General features: G+C 39.4%; 1 protein-coding gene across 10 annotated transcripts in view; it reads right to left on the bottom strand.

Moving 5' to 3' along the window:
• Positions 1–12,072, bottom strand: part of PATJ (PATJ crumbs cell polarity complex component) — a 225,361-nt gene that overhangs the window by 21,273 nt on the left and 192,016 nt on the right. For all 10 annotated transcript variants that reach the window (XM_075936118.1, XM_075936115.1, XM_075936122.1 and 7 more), the window contains 4 exons: positions 8,597–8,680; positions 5,213–5,406; positions 1,884–2,031; positions 1,109–1,195 (listed from right to left, as the gene is read on the bottom strand). In XM_075936118.1, the coding sequence (XP_075792233.1) occupies positions 1,109–1,195; positions 1,884–2,031; positions 5,213–5,406; positions 8,597–8,680 (513 nt within the window). The remainder of the gene's footprint in view (positions 1–1,108; positions 1,196–1,883; positions 2,032–5,212; positions 5,407–8,596; positions 8,681–12,072) is intronic.

Below are 12,072 nucleotides of genomic sequence, written 5' to 3'. Positions count from 1 at the left end.
TGCTCATAATGCAAGTGCTAAAAATGTGCCGTGTTTGAAAAGTGAAGCATTTCTTTTATTCTGGAAAAAATAAGTAAAGCTGAAAATTGTTCTGCGTGTTATTTGAGTGCAATATTTTCCACATAGCTCTGGGCTGGGATGCAGTGGAGCGGATGGGCCTGGGTCCCCCCCTGCCTCTTCCCTTGGGTGGTAGGTTCCCCCTTTAGGGAAATAAGCTCCTGTGCGTGTCGGCTCTCTGTCAGCAAGGAGACCCAACCCCTGGCTCAGCCTGCAGACAGGCCTGCACCTTTGAACCTCTTTACTGTTTATGTGCTGCCTTGCCCTGACCCAGGGCCCGGGCTCATAATCTATCAGATAGCTTAACAGACACTGCTTAATTGTCTATTTGCTGCCCCGCCCCGAACAAGGACGTGGCACCTAGACTGCCACCTAGTCCAGTGGTGTGCGACCTTTCTCCCGGCGCAACCCCTAGGAAAATTTTGAGTGAAAGGGAAAGAAAAAAAAAAGCGGCCCCTTTAAATGCCGCTCCACTCGCCTGCTGCTCCGCTCCCCCACTGTGTACATGCTGAGCTCGGAAAAAAATGGTGGTCGGCCTGGTGTTGCGACCCCCAAGAGGGTTGCGACCCACAGGGTTGCGCACCGCTGGCCTAGTCTACCAGAGACTGCTTAATTGTTTATTTGCTGGCCTGTTCTGAACAAGTATGGGCTGGCAGAACTGATATTTGGCCTGCAGTCAGGCCATTGAGGCCCCGAACTTTGGGGGCTTGTTGTGCATCAGTGTGGCCTCCTGCTGACTCAAAATATCACAGGGGAACTTCTAAGATGGAAAAGTGATTAAATGTTTGTGGTATGTTCAAACCAGAGACGTGCTGAAAAGGAAAGCACTGACTCATTCTTTTCACTTGCCCAGTATTTAACACCTGGTTGAAACAGTTTATACATCAATGAGATTTACTTAAAAATGATGAAAAAGAACAGTACTGCATAATGATAATTTTAAAACAATAATCTATGACCCAGATTATGTCAGCTGCTCCAAACAGGTCTTCATCTACATTCCATGCAGACCGCAGTGGCTTTATTGTCTGTTGATAGAATTGTCACTAACCTGATTGCTTTGGGATGTTTTCCGTGATGATAACCAAGAACCAGCTCTCAGTCTTCCAATCTCTAGGTGCACTAGCCCTTGAGCACACTTGGAAGATAATAAAATATAATACACAGTATTTAAACAGGGTTGTGACATTTCTGCTCTCCTAGACTTACTAACATAGTTTTAGGCCATAATGTTAAGAAACCATTGAATGTTGAAACCTAAAACCTAATTTTTTATCCAGCCCCGTATGCCCAAGGCCCATCCATAATACTCTTTTCCACAGTTCCATGGACAGTGTTATTGAATGTGTAGTAAAGAAAGGTGCAGAGTTTCCTTGCACAGACTTGTCTGTGCTCTGGATGTATGTCTGATCAGGATTTGATCCCAAGTACTTCAGAAAAATGGCACCAACACGTGCAGAAAGCCTTAGCTAGAACAAATGTACACTACATTGGATGGCTGCTAGGTTAGTGCAAGCTAGAAAAGTTTCAGTTCCACAATATTATATGCCTCTCAGTTTTCATGTTTTTTCCATCGCTTGAAAAAATGGCTAGACTCTCAAATAAATGCCTAACATAATATCTGCATCTTAATTTTGCCACTACATAAATATACATGTACAGCTAAAATGAAATGAATCTCAATGTAATTTCCATATCAAATTCCTATCTGTCTTGATAATCGGTTTTAGGTTGTCCTGGTTATGTGTAAATTACACTCCAAGATGATTACCTTGCACACTGTCAGTAACTGCAGTTTCGTATCTAAAAATGTAGTATGTACTTACTTTGAGGATAGCAGCAACAACCTCCTGAGAGGCATTTCTCATATCCTCCCCATTAACAGACAAGATCTGATCTCCTTGTATTAATCTCCCATCTAGGTCTGCAGCTCCTCCTTTCACAACGTCAGAGACAAACACTCCACTTCCATTTCTGACAATACAAGAAGCATATGGCTAATTACACAATCCACTAGTCTCTGTGTGTTCAATTCAGATTGCATGTATTTAAGAGACATTAAAAGAAACATGGGAGCTGAGAAACTAATTTTAGACTACACCTGACCTTCTGAAGTGATTATAAGCTACAGATTTTAAACTCATTAAAATAAAAAAAATGCACTATTTCCCTTCCCCCTTATGCTATTAGTTCTGGTGTGTACAATCTGTTCAAATAAGAAAAGCATATGCTACTGTAATATAAAAATACTGCCCTGAAACCAAGGCACAATCTGCTAAGGATAGAGTTGGACTATCTCTTGAAATGCTTGGTAAGAAGTGTTTCATGTTAGATTTTTTTCCCCTTATACAGGGCCAAATCCAATCTCTTCTTTGCAGCCCTAGAGGGCCCCAGGCACAGAGAAGAGTATAGAGAACTGTACAGAGATTTTTGTAGTTTGCATATAAATTTGTGTACCCAGGGCAGTGCAGGATCCAGTTCTGTGGGATTTCCCATGTAGCTAGAGAGTGAGGCTAGCAAAAGCAGGGTAGAGCTGGGTTAAAGCATGAAGTGGACAAGATGAGTGGCTCTACCAGCCACAGAACAAGGAAGAATGCCCTTAGTAGCTCCTAAAGAATCTCTTGGAACCTAGTCCAGCTATTTCAGCGTGGATTAGTAAAGGGCCAAAGAGAGGTAATTTTTTTTAATTGTATCCTTTGGTATATATGGTTGTGACAATTTTCTTCCACTATTTGATCTGAGGAAGTGGGTCTGGCCCACAAAAGCTCATCATCTAATAAACCATCTTGTTAGTCTTTAAAGTGCTACATAGTCCTGTTTTTTGTTTCAGCTACACCAGACTAACACGGCTACATTTCTATTACTATTCTTAATGTATACAGTACCTTTTTATCCAGAAGGATCTTAAGTGCTTCACAAACAAAATGATATCTAATACTACTAACTGTACAGAGGAATAATTTAATCTCTCACAGAAATCCAGCAAGCTCCGGGAGGGGGTGGGGGAAGGGGAACACAACCACTATAGGAGCACTTAGCAATACTACACAACAGTCTAGCATGGAGACAGTTGTGGGGAGGATTGGAGAATACCATATCCAATTCGAGGAAGCAGAATTAAATTACCCACATGAAAATATATCCACAACACTGGGGTTAAACATCTCCATTCTTATGAAAACTACCAAAGAATCTTTACTGACCACAAGCAGTTGGGATAATTGCATAATGATTTTTTTTTTTTGCAATAAGAAACAGAAGTTGGGGTGATGTTTACATGCACCAAGACTGATCAGAGACTTTTCTTGTGCTGACCTGAAGTTTGTTCTAGCAATAGACGATACATTTAATATACTGTAGCTTTAATACAAACAACTTTAACAGAACAGTTTTAAAAACACATCAGCAAAAAGCTATTTTTTACTAAAGCAGCTGTTATTAATTGCCCCATTTTTTACTAGTATTTTATAATCAGTGATTGAAGAGCTCTCTAATTAATCCTCAAAACACTTCCAGATAGTAGGTACTAGGGATGTTAAGGACTAGTCTGCTATTGGATAAGCAAATACTTATTGGATAATCGACAGGACAGTCAACTAGTTGTTTTCCTCCCCACTTGCTGCCTCTATCAGATAGAGGCAGCAAGGGAGGAGGGAAGAAGGGAGTACTTCAAAGTGGCAGCACTGTAGGGAGCCCAGATTCCATGCGGCGTGGCGGTGTTTGAAAGGGGCAGTGCCGCACAGCTGATCCCCAGCTCTGTCCGGTGCTGCTCCTTTGAAACACTGCTGCATTTCAAAGCAGCAGTGCTGCACGGAGCCCCGGATCAGCTGTGCGCCACTGTGGCGGAGTTTCAAAGGGGCAACGCCGCCCTATCGATTAATCGAATTGTCGATACAAAAATGCATCGACTATTCGATTAGTAAAATACATGCTACTTAACACCCTTAGTAGGTAGCAGCACTATGCGTATTTTAAAACTAGGAAAGCTGAGTCAGGAAGAGTAGGACTTGCCAGCAGTCACAGACTGGGAATAAAAAACCCAAGAGTGGTTAACTCTCAGTCACTAAACTAGGGGAGGGCAGTAATTTTTGATGGGGGGGGTCACACCAAGATTTTTGGAAAGTGGTCAAGGGCCACACTCTTCCATGATATTAATGTGGGGTCTGGGATGGAGGTTGGGTGCAGAAGGGAGCTTAGGGTAAGAGACTGGGGTGCAGGAGGGAGACTGGAATCTGGAGGGAGTTGGAATGAAGCAGATGGTTGTGACCTAGGGCAGGAGACTAGAGTGCAGGGGTTTGGGATGTGACCTTGGGTAGGAGATTGTGATATGGGGCAGGAGATTGGAGTGTTAGATCTGGGAGGAGGTATGGGTGAAAGAGGGGGACAGAGGATTTGGGTATGTTGAGTGTGTGCGTGGGGGGGGGGGAGAAGGGCGGGGAGTGCCAGAAACAGGCAGTAGCCAAGCGTCTTGTCAGCTGCCAAACTAGCCTGCCTGCCTGCAGAGCTTAAAATGTTTCCTAGCCAGCCTGCCTGACTGGCCATGTGCTTTGTGAATAACTGAGCCCAGGACAGGGGGCGTGATTCTTCTTAGCTGACTGTTATTCTAACAAGCAGCTCCCATTGGCTGGTTTCTGCCAGAAACCGGCCAATGAGAATGTTCTGGGAGCAGGGCGGCTCCTAAAATTTCGCCCCCAATTTTAAAAGAGAAACGGAGCCCTGCAGCCACGTTTCTGCACAGCACGTGGGGCTGCGGGGCAAGCTGGGGAGCCTGCCTGGGGCTCCCCACTGCTACCATAGGCCTGATCCGGTGGCTTGGTAGGCTGGATGCAGCCCATGGCTGTATTTTGCCCAGGCCTGCACTAGACCATACTTTTCATAAATGGATATTATTAATATTATGAGTTATAAAATGCCAAATACTAAGGGTAACAACAAATAGCCTCAGAAATAGTGTTATTACATGACATACATGCCATTGTTATTTCTAGAGGAGTCCAAATCAAAACCCCAGGGTGGAAAACATCCATGAAGTGGTCAGATCTTGCGGCTTGAGTCATTCTTTCTGTATTTCACATTACATATAATGGCTGCAACTGTTTGTATGACACAATACATTCTCACTTGGAATGCCAGTGCAGTAAAGACAAGTTCTTACCGTTTTCCAACAATGCTTAGGCCTAATCCTCGGCCTGATTTCTTTTGCAGATCTACATAGAAAATATCCAAATTCTCTTCATCTTTATATTGAGCTTCATCTCTATAAACAACCAGTTGCACCTTTTGAGGTGTCTGTCTCAAGGCTGTGATAGCTTCTTCATGACCAGCATTCCTCAAATCAACACCATTAACCTGGAATAACCATCAAACCGTTGAAGAGTAAACTGGCAGAATCATTCCAAATGTCATCTAAAATCCAATCAATTGGTTCTAACTTGGGGCTCGATCCCCTAGTCCTTACACAGGCAAAATTCCTGTTTACTAAAATTAACTGCACAATATGTGACATTCAGTGATTTGTATTTGCAGATACCTACCTACTGCCTTAATCAGCCAAAGTGAATAGAAAAGTCAGTTAGTGAAAAGCAAGGAAAATCGAATAGATATTTTAGTTGATCACCTCTTGTCCTGAGCAGAGGTGAGTGTTATAGATCACTGTGGGAAAACTCATACTTGTAAATATCTAAAAAAAAGTATCTACCACTACTACAAATTTCAGGCCAAAAGATTTTAAACTTGGGTGTCTAGGCCCAACAACTCATTGGCCTGATCTTTTATGGTGCTGAGCACTATCTTCTAAAGACCAACATTTAAAAAATATTACACACTCTACTCTGTACTTTCTTATGATGCCTTGTACTGGATCACCTCACTTGAAATGAGATGTACTCTATAAGTCTGTCCTGGCTCTCCCGTTCAGAAAGCTGTCAATCAGTGGCTTTGTAGCATTTACTCTTGTCTGCTTGCCTTTCCCCATTGTTCAGTAATCTCAATTCACTATTGATAAAGCTACTTCTCTTCCTAGTATCAAAGAAGAAAGTGTCTTTTTCCCTCTGCACGTTATATGTTTCTGTTGCTTTTTCTTTGCTGGTATGAAAGCTTAGATTCTCCCTCCCCCCAACTTCATTATGCTAAAGAATAGAAAACATGAGGAAGAAATTATGTACTGGCTGTAAACTAGATTTTTTCCTATGTAGTAAGAGCATTATTTTTTCAAGTTCTCATTACTACATTCACTATATTCAAATGTAAACTTACAGAAAAGTTAGGAAGTGAAAATATTTTAGCTTTAACAAGATTGCTATAAAATGATTATTTTTCTTTGCTCCAATAGATGGCACACAAGACCACTACAGAAGCTCTCAGTTAAGCTTCCTGACCTAATCTGAAAAGCATTCTAGTTCAGAGAAAGCTTGAATAGTGCATTGGCACTGAGCGAATTTAGAAATATTGAAAAAGTACTGAAACTTGAAATTCAGATTCCATATCTAGCCAAATCTAGTATCTGTATCAATATCCTTTAAGATGGCGTGGCAGAATTCAATTTTTATTTGTTCATAATTTCAATAGACATCAATGTTTATTTTTGCACTTTTTTAAATTATCAAAATGTTTACAGTTGCACAAAATTCTGAGTTTTAAGCATCTCCTAGTTTTATCAAGTAAAATGTTTGCAGACGCAGAAAAATATGGCGTTGAGTGTGAGAGAGTAAATAATTATGTAATCGCAGTAGACGCCGAGTTTTAAAGTGTTACAGTTTTATGCTTGATAATACACTAATTGTCAACATCACATGTCAAAATTTACAAAATAAATATCCTTAAATCAAATTCTAATAAGTTCTCAAGCAACGTTTTCCTTACTTTGCCTATCTTTGATTACCATTGATGGAAATATTATTTCGCCAGTTTGCGTTTGGCTATATGACATTTACAGATAAAATTTAATCCTTCCAAGCCTACATTTTCAGATTATCTGATCAGTGCATTCATTTGCATGTTATATATTAAAAAATGCAAGTGTGTCTAAATTTAAAGGTTTAATTGGAAAGATGAAACAGTAATTGTATAAAAGTATAATAAAGTAATTGTAGAATGTAATACAAACACATAAGTATGATATTGTATATTTTTATAAGTTACTATGTAGGAAGAAAAATCAGTTTTTGTAGTCCTACTCATATCAAACCATAGTCATATATTAATTATAAAATAAACTGAATTTACACATATATGTATATATTGGGCTGTGTCAAACAAATTTAATTAGGCTTAAGTCAGCTAAGTTCTGTTGTACATTTGCCTCATTAGGGCAGCTTTAAAGGTATAATTCATACAAATATAATGGTGTACAAGCATTTGCATTTTCCTGTCTGGTCAGCGGAGGATCCATTAACCTCATCCATTTTTATCACATGGTCAATAATCACATGTTGTTCAGACACAGTCATTTATAAAGTGAAAACAAATATAACCTTAACATTTAAAAAAATGTGTTCTGTGAAAGAGTTGTAAAACAATTCCCCAAGTGCCCCTCACTATTTTTCTAACCCCATGTACTACAGCAAAATGGGTGTGCTGGGAATTTGTCCTGATCTGAGAGTGAAACGCTGGAAACAGCTGTACTAGAACCATCAGTGCCTGACTCAAGTCTAATTTGCAGTCATCAACATCCCTCTCTTAACCCTCTCCTCTCTATTTCTATATATTTGAATTTCCAATTGTCTCCAACAATTCTGCTGTCAGTCTTTTTCTTATATTAAGTTACAAATAAAAATGTGATGTTGACTATGTGCACATGTACCAACTAGTCAAACTACTCTAATTAAAGAAACAAAATACAAGTCTACAGGTTTTACACCACAGGCTATGTCCCATAAGTTAGCCTGCATGAACAGTTTGAAATGACTCTGCAGTCACCCACTTATTTGCACAGGATTCTGCAAAGCTCAGCTTTTATGCCAATGTATAGTTACAGAATGCAGTTAAAAATACATTAAAAATAAACTGTAAACACTTCATTTTTTTCAGTATAATGCTTTAAAAGGCACGCTGGGATCTAGATACAACATCAAGCTTATAAAAACGATAATAAAGTGCTACATCTTGATAATTATGTTGATTATTGATGAAACATATATACTGTTGAAGATGATGTACTAATGCTGACTAGTACTGCGATTTATTCTGAAGGAATATAAAAGCATAACAAAGGTACACTATAAAGCAGGTTTCTAAATAAAAGATTAAGCAGATGGATGATTCTTAGCAATTGTACATTTGTAAATGACACTGATGTAATTCAAAAGCAATCCTGCTTGATAAAATTTAATACATTCTCAATCTTTAGCTGTAATTTATAGAAGTTTGTGAAATAATATATCCTGGGATTTTTTTATTGGTTAAAAAAATGCTTTATGAACATAGTGTTACTGGTATCTTCATTACAAGCATCAGAATCTACTAAATGGTTAGAGCTCTGAAGAAAGCAATTTCGGACTCAATACAAATATCTTTAAAATAGGCTTTGCAATTAATTTACCTCAAGAATTTGATCACCAGCCCAGAGTCGGCCATCTCTAGCTGCTGCCCCTTCTTCATAAACTTCATGTATAACTATAGCATCCTGTAGAAACAAAATTCTATGCATTTATTCTCATCCATTCCAAAAGTTGCTTAAAATTGATGATTACTGATCCACAACATTCCATAATTTAATTAATGTGAAAATAAGTAAGGCTACGTTACAGATATGTGGGGATAAGACCATTATTACACCCATTCATCAGCCAATTACATTTTGGTTACAATATTTTGCTCACCAATTCAGAGTAGTACTTCTTACAAGGTTTCTATCATTTTTACACATTGGTGTCTGCACTACATGAACTCTACCTGAAGTAGTGTGGTGTATTAATATCATTTACTTTTTATGGCATAATTTAAAGCCAGACTCTTCATTGTTATGAGTATTTTATAGGGTTGGTTAGATCTGCAAGAAATGAAGTTCAGACTTGTTTATTACTGAGGTTAGAAACTGTTGGCAGTGGCAGATATAATTCAGGGAAGGTTCTAGTGATGCACTCCTATTGCCAACAGCAGATGTTCCCAAAGAAAAAAAAAAAACATTACAAAGAGCATTACAGCTTGCATGTATTTCTGAAGGATCTTGTTCTGTCTGTATAGATGATTATGCTCTCATTACATCAAGTGCGCAAAGCTTTGGTTCACTCAAGGAAGAGCAACATTTAGAAAAGAAAACCAGGAGGCAAATATATTGGTTTACATGTCCAGTGAAGAGAGAACAATTAGTCAGAGATCACGACTCTCTGGACCTGGATATCTAAAAACCATAAACAGAGCACAGGCATTAGGGAGTAGATGTAATTACCCTAACCCAACTTTCAGCGAAGCTGTGTGACTGTGGAAAGAGGGGTGAAATCAGCTTGCTAAACAGGAAACACTCATCGGGTGAGTCCTGAGACTTGAGAATCATAGACAATCGTAGGGAAATTTCACCACTTGTTCTGACACAAGCCATCTATAAGATAGGCTTATCACATCATTTGTAGACCTGACTCTACATTTGTGGACTGAGCCCCCAATCCTCATTTGTGGTGAGCTAATGACACCTAAGTTAAACCCTCTGCAATATATTTTGCTCCTGCTCAGAAGGACAAGAAGTGGCAAAGACAAAGAGCCCCTTCCTGATGCAAGTTGGAATCAAGACCAATCATAAGGTTTGCAAGCACTTGGGGGTAACAGGGAAGGAAAACACAAATCACAGGATCATAAAACTAAAATATATCCTGTTAATGAATAAAAGTCTCAGAGGGGGAGCCGTGTTAGCGTGTAACTAAAAAAAAATTTTAAAACAACAATGGTCCTGTGGCACCTTAGAGATTGACCAAAAATATACAGATAGTATCATGCACTTTCATGGGCACAACCCAATTCTTCAGATGAAAATAAGGAGCAAGAGCACAGAGCTTCAAATAAAAAGTAGAAAAAGAAGGGGGAAGAGGAGGGAAGTGAAAAAAAAACCAACCACCCTGTCAATTAAAGTGTCGTGCTAAACGAGTCTAATAGAGCAGACTGTGAAGTGCCCAATACTTAGCTTTTGATGTCATTGGGTGTTTAATATAATGGCCCATCCAATTCATATCTTTGTTCAACCCGTGAGAGATATTTGCATATGAAGGCCAGTTCTGCAGACTCTCTCTAGTCGACTCTTGAAATTACTTTGTAAGACAATTAAATCCATTAATGAGTGCTGGGGTCAGTTAAAATGTTCCCCAACAGGTTTTTGTGTGTTACCATTTTGAATATCTGATTTACGTCTATTAATCTTTTGTCGTAGAGACTGTCCAGCTGGCCAATATACCTGGCAGAGGAGCATTGCTGGCACTTGATGGCATATATCACATTATGGGATGTGCAGTTGTATAAACCTCTGATGTGGTGGCTTATGTGGTTAGGCCCTATGATGTCGCTTGTGTAGATGTGTGGACAGAGTTGGCATAGGAGTTTATTGCAAGGGTGGGCTCCTGGTGAGTATGTTTGAGGTGTGATGCATGGTTGCTGGAAATAATTAGTTTCTAGTTAGGGGGCTGTCTGTGAGAGAGAGAGAGGAATCGTTTTCCAGGACAGGTTATAGATTATTAATGATGCACTTGGAGGGCTTTCAACCTCGTTTCTATGGATTCAAAAGAAGTCACCTGCAAGTAGGGAGAGAAGTATGGATCTTTGGGGAGGGTCTCCGCAAAGAAATGCAGCTGAAGAAGCACAGCTCCAGGATTATGCAGAAGCCTCAATCTGTGTCAGGTTCAGGACACACTGGAAGTAAAATACCAGGCTCAACTGGCCCAGAGGTCCTCCACTATGAGGGAGTGGAGAGGGTCTTCATTTCAGACAGCCTGCTTGCTCACGGGGACAGATGGGATTTGGGGGGGAATAGGGAGATGCAAGAGAGTCCTGCCTGCCAGAGCTGAAACAGAAAGTAGACCATGCTGCAAAGAAAAAAGGAAGTGAAGAATGTTGAATAAGAACAAGAAGTAGAGAGGAAAAATCCTCCACTTCCAGAACTTTGGCCTGAACAAGAGAGGAGGCCTGAATTTCTGATGAAGAAGCATCTTTCACATTACACTAAATGGTCCTTAGTAATCTCATCCAGATCATCTCCAAAAGAGCTTAATTCCCGTAAAAGGGATCTTAGTTAATTTTAATTTGACCTGTCTCTAATGTGTTGTTCTAGTCTCTGAACTAGATATCTATATGGATCACCAGCAAAACCTCCATAACATTTGGCCACAATTTTGGCACTGACAAAGGCATCATCAAAGAGATTAAATCTATCCAGCTTGTGTCTGAATCCTTTTTCCATTGCTGCCTCCTATATTTTATTTCCTTCTCTCCTAGGATAGAGAGAGAGGAAAGGCAGTGAGAGAAAGAGAGCAGGAGGGCTAAGACAGGTGCTCTGTACCTCCAATATCAAAAGACAAAACCAGGGCAGGAAGTAGGTAGGCTCCTGCTTATATGATTTGCCACTTAAAGTAAGAGATAACTCCTTTCTTCCAAGAAGTCCAGCTATTTCCATTTCCCATATACAAGCAATGGGAGATAAGAGCTGTTCAACTGCTACTGTATAGGATGAGAGCAGGAAAATAAAATTCCAAAAATATATGATTAATGTTGGACATATTACTTACTGTCTCTCAGATTTAAAGAACAAGTAATATAGAATTTCTTAACACAAAGTTTTTTAAAATAAACTTTTTCATAGAGGCTCTTTTAAAGGTAGTATTTTATGTCCAATAGTTTCTTGGTCACAAGTAGACTTTATTGATATAAAATATGCAATGTTAAGTATTCTGTATGAACTGGAGCCTTTCCCAAAAGGGAACTATAGATGGTAAACTATACACATCATAATGTAAGCAATCTTGTAAAGAAATCATTGTATTCAGATTTGGTTAACTGATCATACCATTTGCCTAACCCAGAATAATATATTTCAAA

The sequence above is a fragment of the Pelodiscus sinensis genome, chromosome 9, assembly GCF_049634645.1.
Source record: "Pelodiscus sinensis isolate JC-2024 chromosome 9, ASM4963464v1, whole genome shotgun sequence".
Taxonomy (NCBI): domain Eukaryota; kingdom Metazoa; phylum Chordata; order Testudines; family Trionychidae; genus Pelodiscus; species Pelodiscus sinensis.
The sequence above is the reverse complement of the archived record's forward strand: the minus strand, read 5'-3'. Positions and strand labels throughout refer to the sequence as shown.